The 18,740-nt window shown below is 29.1% G+C and overlaps 3 protein-coding genes across 4 annotated transcripts; 1 reads left to right on the forward strand and 2 right to left on the reverse strand.

Annotated features, from left to right (window-relative positions):
- Positions 1 to 1,748: 1,748 nt before the first annotated feature.
- On the reverse strand, positions 1,749 to 4,664 carry LOC126841674 (glutamyl-tRNA(Gln) amidotransferase subunit B, mitochondrial). Its single transcript, XM_050578270.1, has 10 exons — positions 4,397 to 4,664; positions 4,067 to 4,211; positions 3,833 to 3,946; positions 3,575 to 3,747; positions 3,353 to 3,501; positions 3,031 to 3,263; positions 2,529 to 2,687; positions 2,290 to 2,426; positions 2,113 to 2,236; positions 1,749 to 2,039 (listed from the first exon to the last, which is right to left on the reverse strand). The coding sequence occupies exons 1-10, from the start codon at positions 4,495 to 4,497 to the stop codon at positions 1,815 to 1,817; spliced, it is 1,560 nt and encodes a 519-aa protein (XP_050434227.1). The 5' UTR covers positions 4,498 to 4,664; the 3' UTR covers positions 1,749 to 1,814.
- Positions 4,665 to 5,192: 528 nt separating this feature from the next.
- On the forward strand, positions 5,193 to 8,553 carry LOC126843263 (COP9 signalosome complex subunit 6). Its single transcript, XM_050580673.1, has 3 exons — positions 5,193 to 5,626; positions 6,711 to 7,150; positions 7,433 to 8,553. Exons 1-3 carry the CDS (start codon positions 5,321 to 5,323, stop codon positions 7,641 to 7,643), a joined length of 957 nt encoding a protein of 318 aa, XP_050436630.1. The 5' UTR covers positions 5,193 to 5,320; the 3' UTR covers positions 7,644 to 8,553.
- Positions 8,049 to 17,154, reverse strand: LOC126843253 (protein Fe65 homolog). Of its 2 annotated transcripts, none has more exons than XM_050580651.1 (15): positions 17,033 to 17,154; positions 13,325 to 13,465; positions 12,561 to 12,837; positions 12,332 to 12,487; positions 12,011 to 12,198; positions 11,836 to 11,948; positions 11,256 to 11,380; positions 10,993 to 11,185; positions 10,799 to 10,926; positions 9,747 to 9,913; positions 9,575 to 9,682; positions 9,316 to 9,515; positions 9,069 to 9,248; positions 8,820 to 9,002; positions 8,049 to 8,746 (listed from the first exon to the last, which is right to left on the reverse strand). In XM_050580651.1, exons 2-14 carry the CDS (start codon positions 13,434 to 13,436, stop codon positions 8,841 to 8,843), a joined length of 2,109 nt encoding a protein of 702 aa, XP_050436608.1. In that variant the 5' UTR covers positions 13,437 to 13,465; positions 17,033 to 17,154; the 3' UTR covers positions 8,049 to 8,746; positions 8,820 to 8,840. The 2 variants fall into 2 exon arrangements, with proteins under 2 accessions (XP_050436608.1, XP_050436616.1); XM_050580659.1 differs by lacking the exon at positions 17,033 to 17,154 and adding an exon at positions 16,017 to 16,208.
- Between the last annotated feature and the right edge of the window lie 1,586 nt (positions 17,155 to 18,740).

Consider the following 18,740-nt stretch of genomic DNA (forward strand, 5'->3'; position numbering starts at 1 on the left):
GGCGAGCAAAATAAAAGCATTTCCTCTCCCAAAGCTCTTAAAATGTTTAAAATAAGAATCGAATTTAGACTTTTTGTAGCCCCGGTCAATAAAAGTTAAGAGAACGCCAAACCACCCATTTATTAAAGAGTAAAGTATAAGCAATTTTTGGCAAAATCATAATTAGAGCTTCAATAGTTATAGTGTATAATTGTTAATACAGTAATAAGGATTCTTTATTCGTTATTTTTTTTTTTTATTTGGTCAGACTATCAGTCATTATTTATACATCAAAATTTACAATTATATTCCATCACACCATTTTTCGTAGTTAAAATACAATAAAATGTTAAGTGAACAAAAAGCCAAAATTTTTTCACCGTTTAAAAGATGAAAAATTCAATGATGATTTTGTTGGAATCCTACTTTGAAAATAGTATTACAAAATAGAGAGCATTACAATTTATTTACAGCTTACCAAAAATACCATAATATAGTAATATTCATTTCATATTTGCATATCATTATGTAAGGCAAAAAAAACACAATTGTGAAAATATAATTCCAACAAAACACGGTAGAACTAAGATCTTATCATCTTTCCAACAATATATTACTTATATATTATAATATGTCGATGTTCATTGAAGCCTTCGTTGCATTTGAAATACGCACGCATTATTTTCAAAACACGTGTCTGGCGTCCTTAATACATTTTAGCTTCGATACCAAGCTGAGAATATATTATTGGTTTTACAATGATGTGTTTTCCCTATTTTTGTGCCTGGATCCACAAAAAAAGTTTAACAACTGGACCGATTTCTTCACATAGAAAGTGTATAGCTCAAAATTCGTATCCTATTTTATAAGGCCATAAGTTAAAAATAGTTTACCCTTTCCCATTCAACATCGACAAAAACACCTTAGAAACGTACACAGAAATTAAGTTAGAATTACTGTACGCTATATATTTTTTGAAAATAGTATAATTTGCTCCAAAATGATGTGGCATATTCTTTAGGTATAGACAATAGACTATATAACATATTATAAATATCATACCGGCGATATGCAAAAAAAAAAAACCAAGAAAATACCACGGCGCTTTTTTTTTAGCTGGTTAGGGAGCTCAACATGTTGTCATATTATTGTAAAAAATATTGTACATGTGGTATTAATAATTACAAATAGAACTTTTTGTTCCTAATAAAATAGTTTTTGACTTAGATAGAACCTTTTTGTTCAGTGTTCTAAAAGTAAATAGATTATTTAAAGTTCTATCAAAGCTTTGCGATAATGATAATGTGAAGTTATACAGAACTTTTTTGCACTGAATAACTTCAGTGTAACTTCGAGTGTTCCTAATGCCTGCACTTAAATCCGATACTTGCTTAAAAGCCATAGATGTTCTAAGAAAGTGCTAAGCAGCGCTACGTCCTACTTTTTTTTTTATAGATACAATCAGAATATGGTAAACTTTTGATACATATGATACAAACGTAATTAGTAGGTATGCTTACGTTTTCAAAATTTGAGTACACTTAGTGTACTCATAATATGTTAATGAATTAAATAAGAAAATTATGCTTTTAAACTATTTCTATTTACATGCGTTACACAAGTGATGCTCTTCTCTCTTTATCTGAATTTAATTCTGCAGCGTAAACTGTGTAATTCGAACTTTAAAAATATAATTGTAACAACTACTTTCGATTGATCTATCGATTTATAATATACAACTATGGCTTAAAAGAAGTATTCAACAACAATTTTTATAAAAAAGTTATACTTTGCTTTAATAATATTTCTTATTAATATGATTCAACAACTAATAATTAATTGTTACTTTTCAGTAATTCTTCTAATTTTTTTGAAACCGATGCTAAATCAGCTCGGTTATTGGTTTTCTTGGCAATTGAACCTATTAATGCTTTGATAGCTTTTACTTTTCCCTTTTTATAGTCTTTAACAGCTTTTGGATACTCAACCATGGCTTCTTCACAAAACTTGAGTATTTCACTATCATTTGTGATTTGTTTCCAATTATTTTTAATCACAATCTAAAGAAAAAATTCCAAATAAGAAACACATATAATAATAGTCAATAACACATGAAATATCTGATATAATTACTTCTGTTGCAGATTTATTTACACTTTGTAGCAATTCTCCGATTACCTTTCGAGCATAAGCTAAATTTAATGTTCCATTATCTAATAAATCTACGATCTCTCCAATTACGTTAGATGAAATTCCACTAAAAAATTAATTGGTTAAAAAACAAACAACAGTATTTCATTATTTTTTTACCATTGTACAGGTTTCATATTAATTTTATTTAGTTCTGCTACAAGTTCAATAGTTATTATATTCCATGCTCTTGATGGATTCCTAGAGGAGTCCTCATTCATAATTTGAAAAAATAATTTCAACAACACTGGTTCATTCTAGAAATAAGCAATTGTTTAGAATAGACACATAATAAATTATATATTTTAAGTGTATTATCAATTATGTATAACAATATAATCAATATGTGACTTGTATACCATTAAAATAGACGCCTTTCGTATATTAAAACCATACGTTTGCATTAATCGTTTTCGAGTTGCATTTGGTAACTCAGGAATAGACAATTGCAGTTTATCAACATCGATCATGTTTAAATTTAGAGGTAATAAATTTGGTTCTGGCATAAATCTATAATCCTGAAAAAATATTGAAATTATTTATGAATCAATTTGAATATGATAATTACTTTACACTTGTAGGGATATTGAATGATATACTAATAAATACAACCTCTAGTAGTATCAAGTTTGTTACAACCCTGGCCACTATTTAAATAAAAATCACATAGTACTAAAATAAAATTGTACTATTATTAAAAAAACCAGATTTTTTGTAAGAGTTAAATAAAAATGCATACAATATAACTATTTGTTGCAATAAAAAGTGTATTTCAAATAACTCATTATTTCAAATTGTTATTGCAATGATTTGTGATCAATTGTTAATTGTTATACTAGATGTTATTTATTTTTAACTTACTTGTAACACTTCTTTATCTCGCATAGATATTGTTTTATTCAAAACTGAATCCCATCCTCTAGTTTCATTTATGATTTCTTTACCCGCTTTAATTAAGTTAAGTTGTCGACGGATTTCATAGTCAACTGCTGATTGGACAGCTCGTACGCTTCCCAAATTTTTAATCTCAGTACGTGTACCCATTTGTTCACCCTCACTAATAGAAACATTAGCATCCACTCTTAAAGCACCCTCTAATGAATTATTAATAAGTATGTCATACAAAAATGACTAGATATGAGCAAATGAATAATGTTACAACATTAAAAGTATTATAATTTACCTTCCATTTTACAAGAACATGTTTTAATGCATTCAAAAGTAAGCAAAAGTTCTTTAACAAGAGAAGATGCTTCCAACCCGTCGGAAAGATCAGGTTCAAATACTAATTCCACCAATGCAAGTCCTGCTCGATTTAAATCTACCAAAACCCTAAAAAAAAAAGTTAAATTAAAAGAAAACAAAATTTTGTAACAAAAAATTAAAATAGCATAAGAAGTTTTACGTTTGAGAAGAATCGTCGTGAATTAAACGACCACTGTCTTGTTCTAATTGGATTTGTTTGATAAAAGAGGTTTTACTATAAATTTCTTTATTTATATTTTCACCTACAACGTAAAACGAAAGTTGACCGTTTGTAGCCAATGGTAAATTTTGCTGCGTAATTTGGTATCCTGCCTAAAAAAATAATAAATATTAACAGAAGATTATATAGTTAAACAAAAAATTGTATACTTATAATTAGTAAATCATATTTTCTTACCGGCATATCTGCGTAGTAATAATGCTTACGATCAAATAATGAAATAGTATTCAATTTACAATTCAATACCAATGCAGTTAAGGTCGCCGCTTCGACACATTTTTTATTTATAATCTAGAAAGTTTTGAAGCTATTATTTGTTTAATCTAGCTTTGTGACATTTGTGAGTTTAAAATAAATCACAAAAAACAATATATTAAATTTTCTATTAAGTCTGAGGACTATAAAACTTACTGGAAGTGTCCCAGGGATGGCAGCATCAAACAGTGCTACCTGAGTATTAGCCGCCGATTCAAAACAATTAGCAGCTGCACTGAATAGTTTAGACTTACTTTGGAGTTGAGCATGTATTTCTAATCCTACTACACTCTTTAAATCTCTATAAAACAAAGCGATAAACTTTTAACTTATAATCAACAAAATGTAATTTCATAAATAAAGTGTGAAAGATAGCGAGGTTTACGTATTGTCTTTTTTAAGCGGAAATTAAGGCGTTCAGCATCTAAGAATAATATAATATTATTATTTAGACCCTCTGCTAAAAAGATAAAATACTTAAATTACTTTCTGTCAGCATCTGTTTTCGAGTTTTTTTTCCTTATGTATTTAGATGCATAAGTTGTTAATTTTAACGCACGTCTTCGAAATAAATTATTTATATACATTTTAAATTAGCATATAATATGCTAACTACATGAATAAATATAAAATTAATAATTGTTAGAAAAATATTTCCACTTATTGAACTATAATACAGAATGACTAAATTTGATTGGTAGTACAGTAAAATATTTTTAAAAAAATATTTTAATAAACAAGTCAAACAAGTCCTTCTTAACTTACAAATTACAGGCAGCAGTTGCCGGCTAATATGTACAAAATTTAACATTTTTCTCTGTTATCAATTATTTAATAATTTTATAATTTTTCATTGAAGATTTTACCAGACAAAATAAAAAGGTATGTCGATAACTTGTGTTATCAATTAAATACAATATGGTAGCTGGTTTTCTCTCGTAAGAAATAAACGGCCGCCTGAAAAAGCCGGCAGACATTGTGAAGTTATCAAAAGTTGCTGACATGACTATTTTATTTATCATGATTTGTAATCATTTGTACAAGGATCTACTAACTTAATCTATAAACAAATTGTCCGAAATTGTTTTTTGAAATGCTCGTAAAATCGGTTATTAAATTCTAAAGTTAATAATAATAAAAGTATAACAAAAATTGTGTACCCTGCAGATAATAATTTCGATTTTATAATCGTAAATCAGTTAAAATGAATAAATATTTTATATATTTGGTTGGTGGTAATCGTATCTCTATTATTGTTATCAGTGTTTTTGTTGTTTGTCGGATTCATTATCATTTCTTAAATCCAACTGTGGGTTGTGACTTGTGTTATTTATTAATGTTTTAGAATTTACTTTAATTACATTCTTTTTTTTGTAAGTTTTTAGTTATTGTGTTTGTTTGGACTTAAATATGGACAACACAGTCGTGGAGATGGAAGTAGACGATGTCCAAGATAATGTCTTAGCCACCAATGTTACGGGTAGTGTCTCTATATCATTACACCCTCTTGTCATTCTCAATATATCCGAACATTGGACACGTCTAACGGCCCAATTAGGTACTTCAGAGTTGGCTCTTGGTGCCCTTATAGGTAAACATAAGGACCGTACTCTTGAAATTATGAACTCATTTGAGTTGTCGTATACTAAACTTGATGATTCATCACTGGTGATTGACAGAGTTTATTACGACACTAAAGAAGAGCAGTTCAAACAAGTAAGATTACACAAGGATATAATTTGTTCAATCCTAAATAACACTTATAATTAATAATAAATCAACTTGAGCTATAATGTAAAAGATTTGTTCGCCCCATCCTATTATACAAATATTATATTTGCATTCTATGTCTTTTTCGGTCATAAACTTCTCTGTTAAAATATAGAATACTACTAAATTATTACTTATGTAATTTTCATTACAAAATAAAAAAACTCTTTCATGAGTGAATTTGTATTTCAATAAGTACATTTTCACTTTTAGTGTTTACTGTAAACCAGATTAATTATATCAAGAGACTTGTGAAGCGGGAAAAATGAAGTAACTACCAAAGAACATGTATATTATTAAAATTGTTGCAGGTATCTGCGACCAGCTCATCACTGTAACTAAGATTTAGAAGAGAGCTTAGCTAAGCCAAAACTTAATAAAACAAAAAATAAATAAATACATTTTGATTGACATTTTACTGCATAAGTTTTAACTTTAAGATTTAGTAAACATCATTTATAGATTAAATGCATATTCACATATTACAATCAGTCAAAAGTCCGTTTCTTGCGACCATTTTCCATTAAATAAATTCTCTTACCTACTTTAAACATTAGGTTTGGTACAAAATTCTTACACGAATTTGTTGCTTAAGAAAATGGAAAACTGTTTAACACGTTGACTGCCACATGACCGCGGGCGACCCAAGTCAGTGTAATGCGCCCAAGACCACGCTATTTTTATATGGTTTTCTCAAATGTGTAAACACTTAAAAATAGTTACAGTTGTTTAATTTTGATAAAATGTATATCTTTATAATAAGTTATTTGTAAATTTCAGGAAAAAAAAATTAAAAAATCTTAGGTCACAGGCGGTCAACGTGTTATTATGGAACTTCCTTTCGATTCAGTCTTTGACAGGTTACTGTCTGGCTCTATAGGGGGTTTATCGATAGCTTTGCAGTTTATCAAGCATTAATTCCTTATTTTTTATTTAATGTGTGGTAACTTTCCTTTGTACCCAACTCGTCCTGGTGCCCCAACTTCATGATATTAAATAGACAATAGTATAACAGAATATTTTGTTTTAGGTATTTTGTGATTTAGAATTTCTGGGTTGGTACATAACGGGTACGAGTAGTGACAAACCAACATTACGCGATGTCGAACTACATAAACAAATTACTGATATATCAGAGAGTCCAATTTTCCTTAAGATGAATCCTCATGGCGGTCATACGGATCTTCCAGTTAAAGTATACGAGTCTGTTATTGACATAATAAATGGAGAAACAAAAATGCAGTTTGTCGAATTGACATATACATTATCAACTGAAGACGCTGAACGTATTGGAGTCGATCATGTAGCAAGAATGTCAACCAACGATGCACAAGAAAATAGTTTGGTCGCTGAAACTCTAACAGTGCAATTTAATGCCATCAAGATGTTACACAGTAGAGTCAAAATGTTACTTGAATATTTAAAAGAAACTAAGAACAGTGATAAGCCAATCAATAATGAAATACTTAGGTAAATCTATGCAACTAAAATTTCTTTGAAAATAATGAGTGTCTGTTCTATGCTAGCTTAAGTGGCCCACTAAAAGCAATTGCTCCCTTTTCCATAAAGGTAGTGTTTAAACGCCAGTCGATGTAAATCCACTAGCGTTATCCCACCTTGGCCACTTGTCTTCCACTTATAATATATAATGAGTGCCAGTATATTTAATAAATTAATATACTAGTTTAAATAATTAACTGATTAGCTTGGTATTCTATAAAATATGTCTTAGTCATATTTTTTTTTTTTCAGAGAATATATTTCATTATGTCATCGTTTACCAGTAATGGAATCGGGTGAATTTTACAGGGACTTATATACACATTGCAACGATGTAGCATTAATTGCATACTTGGGAGTAGTAACCAAATTTTGCAATGAAATAAATAACTTTTGTAACAAATTTAATGCACTATATGATCGCCAATTGGTTGGCAGAAAAGTCAAAGCTCTATTTATATAAGTTATTTTTTTTTTATTTTTTATTTTGAAACTGTATAAATTAATAAGTTAAATCATTTGAAAGCTAATTGAATAGTTACTTACTTTTTATGTTACAAATACAAGTATAAATTAGCAATAGATATTGAAAACTACAAATATTAGGACTGTCGTACAAATTTAAATAAATTTACAGTTATAAATTATAATTATAATATTTTTGTTTATTTTTAACGTATATAAAGCTTAGTTCTACATTTCAACATCCATAATAAGTGTGCATTTTTTGTTTATAAAATATTTTTAACAAGCTACGTTTATAATTATACAAACTCGTGTACCAAAAATATCGAGATCGCATAATAATAGGATAAAAGGATTTTTATTGTTCTAACAGTATTAATAATACTGTAATTATTAGTTAATACCATTAATAGTAATTAATTATAGGTTAAACAGCATTAATGTGAATTAACATCTTGGCAGAAACTAAATGAATAAATAGTGACATTATTATTTCAAGCTTGATATGTGATATGATGAAATGTAATAAGATATAAATGTATTGTAGTATAGTGTATTCATAGTAACTCAGGTTATTGTCATATCTTTGATTTAAAAAAAAAATTAAATTTGCTCAAACTTTTTTATATAGTGTATATACAGTGGTGTAAGCTGTGTGTACTCAGCTCTCATTTTTCTGTATGTGTATACTAATAGGAAAGTGAAAGTATACACAGCATTTATCCCACCACTATATTTATGTTCTCAAAAAGCCCTAGTTGTAATTATATAAAGTTAAGTATACACAGTATTGATGGGAGTAATTATTCAGCCGATAAAACACAATTTGGAACTGATTTACTCAAATTCTAGTATTAGACATGATAGCAATATATATAGTATGTATGAATACTTCTTATAATTTAGTATATTATGTTTATTTCTTATACAACTATATTTCTTGATATTAACTTAGTAAGGATCGTTTAAGGTCCGGTTATCAATAGTCGGTGATAATAAGGATTGCATGCTGGTCGAAAGCGCATAATACTTTATTGTATGTGGCGACTGCAAATGTCTGTGTGGTATAACTTCACGCTCTTCAGAATTTGTCAATTCCTCCTAAGTGGTTTTAATAAAATGTTATTGATAAAAATAATCATATTATTTAAATTGTAGCTTATACTTATTCTACCTGTAGCGTGAAAACTTCTTCTCAGGATTGAGTCAATTTCATTTTGCGGCCTGTAATAGTACCAACTAATGACTTTAACGTTGAACTTATACCTTTTTTTGACCCACCGTTAATGTTGTGACTAAGTGTTACACTTGGATTTAAACCTTGTGGATGTGCATCCAAACATTTTTGGTATCTTAACTGTTAAAAAATGAAACAACTGGAATTATGAGAAATCAAATTTATATGGTTATTCGACAAACATACTTTACAAGCAGCTTCAATAGTTTTACATAATGTTCCGGCAGATGGATCACACTCGAAAACGTGGGCAATGAATAAGTCTTGGGTGGTATGCATTATAAAAGCACACTGTTTTATATTTTGACCGATCCCCAAGAAGGATAAGTACCTAACTCGACATTCAACAATTTGATCACCATCGTCCTAAAAGTTGTAAAATTATTATAATAATTGTTATAAATTGTATCAGTTTGTATTCTGATAAAATTACTGTATCTTGCTGAATGGTAATCATTGAAGGTGCAACTGCTACTGTGACTATTTGGGGTATTGAAGTTTGTGAATTTTTTAATGTATGAATTGCATCATTTAAAACATCCATTCCAGATGCCTTTGAAACTTCCGTTGAGCCTAAATAAGTAGCTCGTATGACTTTACGGGGTTCTTCCATCGGAGTTGGAAATGGTTGTACTATAGTAAAACAAATAGTTATAATAATTATCAAAATTTAAATAATTGTATACTTTTACCTATAGTACTGTTAGCCGTAGTGTAGTTTCCCCGATTAGTCTTACGCCTACGGTATTCTAAAGGAAGGTTTGTTGGCCTAACTGGTTGATTCATTTTAGTAGCACTACCTAAAAGATATATACAAGCATTAATATAAATATTATTGTATAACTAAATTTTACTCATGCTTACTGAAGTCTGTAGGTCTAATTATGTTTTGCTGGAGACTGCGTTCTATCATGATTTTCTTACAAATGTCTCTAAGAGTATTTGCAATTGTACGAGCAGGCATATCACATCTAAATACATGACACATGTGTCGACGAGTAATTCTATCACGAGCCACATATGCAAAATCTCTACAAAATAAATTAAAAAAATTGTTTATAATGTTTTATGAAAACTAAATGTAAGTTTAAACATTGAGTATAATACTAGTTTAACGTAAATATTTTTTTATTAATAATATTTATAAAATATAAATGTATTACCTTTCTCTACAGATGAAGCATAAAAAAAAAAACAAAATTATAAAATTACTTATAAGAATTTAAGTATCTACAATATTATAACAATTTGAATAAATCCAATCAGTGCTCTAATTGAAGAGGCATAACTAATAAGTAATAATTATAACCAGATAATATGTTTTTGTTTTCCAAATAACATTTTTTTTTTTGTTTTTTTGAAAACCTGTGTCTAACAAAATACTTTTGTTACAACTTGACGTGGAAATAATTTAAAAGAAAAAACTCAAAAATAGAATTTGTTTTTAACTTATCAAAAATAAAAATAAATGGTATTGAATAAATTTGTATTTGAATAAATCATAATAAAATTAACTTTGGCAACTTAGGCCATTAGCTGTTTATAGATTTGTTGTGGGTTGGTTTTTGGGGTTGTTTAAATGTCGTGCTGAACACGTGTGGTGGGGACATGTCATAGGACAAAAAATACGGGTGGTCACCCATCCGGAATCAAGCAGCAATGAACATATATAGCTTAACCTCAAGAGCCGCGTGACAGGCGACAGCCGAGTTGTTCATTGCTCACACCATGTCTGTATTTCAAATAATTATGTGTTATTTAAATATAAAAAATCCGCCGGTTTGGTTAAACATAATGTCGTGCTTAGAAATTGGAATGTATTTTTTTACAACAAGTTGTGTTAGTTAAATTTATTTTCCCAAATCAGGCACTGATTATTATATATGCAACATTTACATTGCTTAAAATGATCTAACCTGCCGTTATCTCGCCCAACACCCCAAACTCTAATCGTGTGAATAGGCTGTGTATTTAGCACCGTTAGATTCTCGGGATCAATTAATTTTAAGGCGCCTTCATCCAAATCCATAAACAAATCTTTTCCCTGAAAATAAAATGATGAACTAATTATTTGATAAGATGTTTTACATAATTAATTAATTAAACTTACGTCTCCCCAACGGCCAACATTGTCGATGAAATCATTACGTCCAAGAGATAAATCAACAATACATTTATTAACGGCTTTACTACTTCTTTCCGGTGTCAAATCATCTTCACATATTTCAACCCACCCTAAAGAGCGCACTGCAAATCTTATTCCTTTATTTTCATTTTCAATGCGAGCCGGATAACTTCTTCGTCTTAAAAACAATTAAAATTTTTTTTTACACAATATATTTTAAAACCGATCACTGATTGTTGTCTTTTTACTTGTAAGCCATTTCCTCCTTTTTATTTTTCTGATAACATAAGTTTTCAAGAGCTGAGCTCGTTGTACTTCTAGTCACAGAACTAACTAAACCTCCACTATTACTAGTTTGAAAACTGTTCAACACCTTAAAACATAAATCAAAACTTTATGTTAACATGAAAGTCTACAGAGTGTCAACCGAGTTTAAATGATCCATTCAGAATACTCTGTAATATGTGTACATATATTATGTATACATATCCATTTTTTTTTTTTATTTCATAGTTAACAAAAATAGTGTTCGACGTTCGTATCTTATTCAATAAGTTATATAAAAAAGTAATCACAGTTCCAAAATCATGAGGATAAATCGCGTTCACAAAGCAGCCACCAATCAATACCTATGTGGCTAAAACCAATTTATATTAAGTGACACATCTATTGTTTTGAAATTTGGGATAGAATTGTATTCTCTTTTTAGAAGTGTCTTTACATTTAATTTTTGGAAAATAAGTTAGTCCCTTGTTTTTGGAGATTTTTTCATCTATTAACTCAATTTAAATAATAATAATAATAGTTAATATGTATAATTATTGTTACCGATTCTGCGTCCTTGACCAAGGGAGTTTTAGGTTCATTTTTACCGCTGTATTCTGGTATTTCTCTTTGAATTGTTCCGCTTTTAATATGCCAATAATAGGGGCCATCGTTGTCTATAAGTTTAAGTTAATTATAATCGTATTACTTCAGAAAACGCAATAACACAAATCTATACCTTCGTGTTTTTCCCAGCCAGCTGGTAACTGTTCTTCTGAATATTCAGACGAGTTACTTTTTACCGGAACCGCATACAAATCATTGTTTAGTTCACCTTGAACGTGCGGTATTCCTTTATTTATATTAGAAATTCCATTTTTTTTGTTTAAGGAAAGAGTGTTAGGAGGTGTGCGCTTCTCTTTAATGCTAAAATATACGTACATAGTTCTAATAAATAATTATCGAGTTGGGGAAAAAACATTTACCAACATTTTCATAATGTGTATTTATTTATCATCAAACATTATTATTGTCAAATAAATGTATTTAATCGACTTACTTCCCTCCTTTGTATTTTATTTGTTCAGATTCCTCAATTAAATCCGGTTTTGTATAAGACACTTGCATTTGATGATTTAGGTTACTAACGTTTGTCGTTTCATGCTTGTTGGAGATATTCAAGTCTCTCGCCATGTTACTATTTATTGTTTTATTCCTAAATAACAAATTCATAACTTTGATCAGTTTACGGTTAAAGCAAAATAACATATGAGCTGCTTAAATAATACCAAGTTGTTCCCGTTTGTCCAAGCACGTCTATGCCCATCGATCCTAGATCCAGTGATTTATAACGTTTTCTGTTTATATTGTCCGTATTAATATTGCACACACTTTCCAAATCACGGCACAAAATATCCGAGTACAATACGCATTCACTATTTATGTTGAACCCAGCTGGAGAATCTGTAGCAGACGGCAAATTTGAATTTAATGCATCATCAAGCGCTATTTGTCCTCTTCCTGCCAAATGATAATTGGGATTTTCATAACTCAAACGCCCGTTTTCTAAAAAAAAAAAAATGTATTTGAATAAATCAATAATTAAAATTTTACTTGTATGTAAATTCCAGGAACAGAATAATCCCTCCAAGTATGTTTCATATTATTTCGATTAAAAACAAATTAGTTAATAGAAAACAGAGTACAGTATAGAAGCGCCCTATTCAACCATGCGCAATGAGTCCTAATAATTTCCATATGCTGAGCTGAGTCATGTGTGCTTGTTTGTTGTAGACGCAAAATGGTGACTCATAACAATATTAAATGGTAAATGCATACATACAGCATAATCGATATAATAGTAATATAGGGTAGTTTTGAAATTCGAGGGGACAAAACAAAAGTGTTCTCGGCGATTTTCAACACGCATTCCGTCATACATATAACATGGTGGCTGTACGATTTATTAAGCGTTTTAAAAGCCATTCAGGTACAATTGATATATACACACTGTATTCAAATGGAAATATTAACAAAAGCTTTTTTGACTTACCAAGTAAATTATCATCCTCGGCGACAGTAGCGGTCATCATCGGGTAAAGAGATGATAATAATGTAGCGTACGGGCTTCGATTTGGAGATCTAATTATTTCGCCACACAACATACCATAAACGTCAATTCAGACCATAAAACCTGTAGAACAATCGAGTTTTAATGAAAAAAAAATATAAGTGACTAGTGAGCATAATATGGTATTATAAATCTAATATAATATAGGTAGCTATATAGCATATACCTTCTTCAATATCGGGTTCAAAAATTAAAGAAATATTGTAAAACAAGAAAATTATGACGGAGAAGGGAAAAAAGCAATTTCGTACAACTTTTTTACATTTAAATTAAATAAAAATCGCGATGCTTTACGTTAATTAAAACAATCATTTGTCGCGAAAATAAATGCAATATATACAAATATACCTATAGGTTATAGGCTGTATAACATAACAAACCATAGAATAGTACAAATTATTCTAAAACCGTAAAATCAATACATAGTATACATATATTAACTTGAAATTTACAATACAATAATTATTCGTAGCAGTTACCACTTTTTTTATATTTATTTCTTGATAAAAAAAGAAGAAAAATTAAGTAGGTATAATAAATATCGAAGTGGTAAATGTAAGGTCAATGTTTACAAAACTATCTTAAATTATATTGTTTGCCTACAAAAAGTAATACCTACAGTTAAGTACATTGAGGTACATAAAATTCATATAAAGTCATCCAAACAAGCACATGGCGTAAAAAATTTCCCAGATATCTAAATGCCAAACGTGACGGTTTATTATTAGGCCATTAATAATAACCCTATAATTTAGGGATTCAGCTGGGTTTGATTGTCTGACAGTTAGAAATTTTGCATAAATCATTAGTGGAAATCAGAAGGTCCATTTAATTTTTTTGTTGTCTCGAACAACAAATTATATGTAAAAATGTTTTGGAATGTGAACATAATGTTAATTTAAATACTTAATTTATGCCTAATTAAATAAATATTTTTTAAGGGAACAAAAAACACCGAGTAGAAAAAATCCAGTGAAGAAAATGCAAATTTAACAAACATTTTAATCCTAAAAACATTGTCAACGTATAGTAACTTATTAAAAACAAAAATAATAAAAATAGTATATTGTCTATTAAAAAATAAGGTTCAACAGACATTCATTTTTATATATATTATAGCTGTCCGGACCCGGCGTTGCCCGAGATTTAGCTAGCCAGGACTGAGTAAAATAATTCCCATTCAGAGAACAACACCGAGAGGAAGATCGCACCAGAAACATAGATAATAAAATATTCTTTTATTATCTATGACCGGAGATTTTTAAGGAGCATATAATAGAAGTTTTAATATAGTTTCAAGATGACTGGAACATAGTTTAGCAGCTAAAGCCCTAAATGACTTATAAAGTTAAAAAAAAAAGGACTTTGCCAACATGTCTATACCTAAAATTTAAAAAACTATATCGGACTCGTAACTGAATAGAAATGTAAAAACGACGTTCTTCCTGTTATTATCATCACTTTTTTTATCGTGGACTGAAAGAAATACTACCTATAGTGTTTTTTAATTATAAATAATAACTTAATACCTAATGGTTAAATTTCTAACGTGGATAAAGTTACGTTTTTAAAATACCTTCACAACTACACAATGAAGCTAAAATAAATCTTAATTGGTCCTTAGACCAAAGTAGTTTTTTTAAACTATATTTAAAATAGTTATATACTTATATCCTTTCTGCGTAAATTACTGATTATTTTTTATTAATTATTTCTAATGTGTGGTCACCCAATTACCTCATTTTCGAACAATAGTATTAATCATAAGGTGGTTAACATCTGAAGATGATTTGTTTGTTGTAAACTGAGTTATTAGTAGATTTACAATCTGCCAAAGAGCCAAAGTAAACTAATTCTCGTAATAGAATATTAATGTTAACAATTGTATACAACATAATATTATTCACATGTGAATAAAACACAAAAATCCTTAAGGTTATGTTTTCGAAGTTCCTTAATCTTAAAAACAGACTATCTGCCCCTGACCTTACCTACTAAGTACTACCCTTCGGATGCATAATGGTATTTATACAAAACAACAATCCAGTTTTCTGAAACTAATAAAAGGATTGAACCAATTCTCGACGGTTAAAATACTACTTAGATAAACGTTTTTCATGTCATTAAAAGTGACATCAGTCTTTGTCATTAAATGACGACAGTCTGTCGTCATTTGAAATAGTTTGGAACTCGTTAAACGTATATTTACATGTTTTCTGTTGTGAGCTTAAAATAGTTGAATGTTTTGATATAAATATAGGTAATACAAATAATAATATCCAGATTATTTTTTATAGTGCGTGATCTTTATAATCTTTATAGCGTGTTTTTTATAATCTTTTTTGGAAGATGGACTAAAGAAGAAGAATCAATACTTAACTTGAATAAGAACTCGGCAATCGCAATATCAATGGTTATTAGTATGTACACTTTTTTTATTAAAAAACATCATTATTTACATTTGATTGCTATCACCGAAATAATTATAAAATTATTAATATTAGTTTTAAAATTTTAATTATTGCTCGATTAACGAAAACGAACAGACATTGTGCCTACAACACAGTTTTAGCTTTTTCATATACTATCAATATACATGTAATATTTTACTTACGGGGTATCCTTGTTCGCACAAATATATTTATTCGTGTAAGCAAACGAATAACACATACAATTTCGAATTACATAAATAAATTGGATTTTATTTTATTAACACTGATATTATTTTAATCTATTTGAGAAAATGATTAATTATTATATACGATCCGATAGTCAATTCCAGTAGCGCATCGGTAAAATGGCAGAATAAAAGGAACAGTACCTACCCTGCGGCCTGCTGTTGGTCAAAAGGTTAGACAGGCGCAGGACGCAACATCACAAACATGGCCGACACCAAGGCGTATCGATTATTTCTCACCCCTGCGCTATAGCACCCTATACATAAACTATTATAATATTACGTACTTGGAAATAAACTATATTCAACAATCGGCAATAAGTTACGTCCTACGAACTTTAAAATGGTTTTTTTTCGAAAAATTTAAAGGCAGTAATAATTATAGTCTACTTAAAAGTTTTTTTTTTTTTATTGAAATATTAGTACAAACTATTTATTTGTCTACTTAAAAGTTAAAAGTATACTAAAAACTGAAAGCACATGAATTCGATTGTATTAAACATTTGCAGCAATATAAATACCAGCATAAGTTAAATACCAAGTGCGCCTATGCAGCATATATTTTCATTGTATTATACTTTATAGTTATACGAACCCCCAAAAAACTAGTATGTCGAAATGTCTTGATGTTTAGACCGTTTACTCCGATGCTTTAGTTTATAACTAACAACTACAGTATAGTATTTGTATTACGTATACATCCTATGAATTGAAACCAAAATATACCATTTACATAATATCTTTTAAAATATTTTTACAGAATTTCAAAAGAAAAACAACATTGAATAGATATATTTACATAATAAATTTAATAATTATTAATACTATTTATTTCGATTAGTAATTTTAGCGAGCAAATGTTGTTAGTATTTAACAAGCAATCAAATTAAGTATAATAATATGAATATTAGTTGGCTTATAAATTAATTTAGTAAATGGAAAACGATACTTACGACTTTTTATCCAGTATCTCATTGTTGAATGACAATTATTGGAGACGACCATAGGGATAAAAGACCGCGCACTCAGTCTCCTGATAAGGAAATAACAACCCGGCCACTGCAGCTGCACATGATAACGGTACCCTGGATGACCTCGTATGTCTACTTTTTTTCCATCAGTACCTACCTACCTTCCTTCGTCTTGCAATGTGATATAAGTTGTAACGCACTGCATTAAAGAATGCATTTGCACAGGGTTTCCATAGTAACGTAATTCGATTAATATTTAATTAATAAAAACTACTATTAAAAACATGTTTAATGTTTATAGTAATAATAGCATATAACAAAATCAATGGAATATCTACCTAATTTTAAAGTTGAAAAAACTAATTGTTTTTGAAAACTACCTACCGAATAAAATTTCAAAATATTGAATGGACTAACACTTTTTTTTAATATAAATTTATGGTTTTTTTTATTGGGAGATTATAACTTTATTTGTAAATTAACTAGGTTATAATATCATCTACACTATTACACGTATTGAATACAAGTCAATAGTCATAATTTTTTATTAATTACAGTCACAAATTACAATCATTCATTGAATGTTGATAAATTGGGTACCCCCTCCCCACGGAAATTGCCCACTCCATTTCTCTGAACATCTGAATATTTTTCTCTCGCAGTAAAATATCACAAGTAATAACATAATAAGCATAATCATCATTTGATGCTCATGAGTCACGTACAACTTTCTTTGTTTTTTGTTAATTAACAAATTTGAACAATATTCATTTTAATTTCAATTGAATGAGTTTCGGATATATCAATCCACGAAAGTTTTAACGCATTCATAATATTCATTTTAGTAATTATAAAAATGGCAGGTAACAGTTTTAGTAATATATATATATATTTACCATTTAAATTTTTCGACATAATTTTAATTTATAGATTATATTATAGTATAGGCTAGATAGACAAAAATAAGATTAATTATGAAAGACGAGGTAACAAGCAGGACTTTTCGAAAAGTCATTAAACAGGGGAGTCCTCTTACTAACACACTAAAAATCTCACGAACTCTGCTAAATTGTTGAGGGTATTAAACACCCTCAAATCCCGTTTTAACAAAATTCTTGAAGAATACTACACTTACGACAAAACTTTTCCAACAAAAGTTGTTCCTCGTATAATTTTCCATAAGTTTGATTCTTATACATTTTTATGTTAGTGCAAAGGTTAGATAAAGATTTTGGCCCAAAATTGAATAACATTTATACTGTTTGTTTACATTCTCGAGGCGGAAACATAGTTCTAGACAGTATTTAATGATTTCGTAATGTTGTATTTGTAATTTGTATTTGTTAATTTAAGTAAAACGTAGGCACACAAAAAGAGTAGGCGCGTAGGCAGTATAGCGTAGGCGCGTTGTATTATTATTTAGTAACAAAATATTATTATAATATAACCATATATTTTGGAATTATTTTACCACAATATCACTGAAGAGTCTATAGAAATCATTGTTTAATATATTATTTACCAGTAGTTTGCACAAATTAATCAGTATTATGTACGTATTACAGGTAATTTATAATATTACAAGCTGCCCGGACCTGGCGTTGCCCGAGATTTAGTTTGCCAGAGCTGAGTAAAATAATTCCCATTCCCACCCCCATCTCTAATCTCTTATCTCTTATCAGATAACAGC

Source organism: Adelges cooleyi, unplaced genomic scaffold (assembly GCF_023614345.1).
Source record: "Adelges cooleyi isolate 19-005CV unplaced genomic scaffold, UGA_ACOO_1.1 ACOO_flye_CR_arks_rails_tigmint_CR_PRNA_108, whole genome shotgun sequence".
Taxonomy (NCBI): Eukaryota; Metazoa; Arthropoda; class Insecta; order Hemiptera; family Adelgidae; genus Adelges; species Adelges cooleyi.

Bases quoted from the DNA above. Each gene is read 5' to 3' on its own strand.
- LOC126841674 (XM_050578270.1), bottom strand. From the start codon at position 4,497: ATGTATATAAATAATTTATTTCGAAGACGTGCGTTAAAATTAACAACT. The intron at 3,748-3,832 runs GTAAGAAAATAT...TTATTTTTTTAG, and splicing joins ATTACTACGCAGATATGCCG to GCAGGATACCAAATTACGCA. The intron at 2,427-2,528 runs GTATACAAGTCA...GCTTATTTCTAG, and splicing joins GAAAGGCGTCTATTTTAATG to AATGAACCAGTGTTGTTGAA.
- LOC126843263 (XM_050580673.1), top strand. From the start codon at position 5,321: ATGGACAACACAGTCGTGGAGATGGAAGTAGACGATGTCCAAGATAAT. The intron at 5,627-6,710 runs GTAAGATTACAC...ATTTTGTTTTAG, and splicing joins AAGAAGAGCAGTTCAAACAA to GTATTTTGTGATTTAGAATT. The intron at 7,151-7,432 runs GTAAATCTATGC...TTTTTTTTTCAG, and splicing joins ATCAATAATGAAATACTTAG to AGAATATATTTCATTATGTC.
- LOC126843253 (XM_050580651.1), bottom strand. From the start codon at position 13,436: ATGTTGTGTGGCGAAATAATTAGATCTCCAAATCGAAGCCCGTACGCT. The intron at 12,199-12,331 runs GTAAGTCGATTA...CGTATATTTTAG, and splicing joins ATAAAATACAAAGGAGGGAA to CATTAAAGAGAAGCGCACAC. The intron at 9,003-9,068 runs GTATGTTTGTCG...ATTTTTTAACAG, and splicing joins CTATTGAAGCTGCTTGTAAA to TTAAGATACCAAAAATGTTT.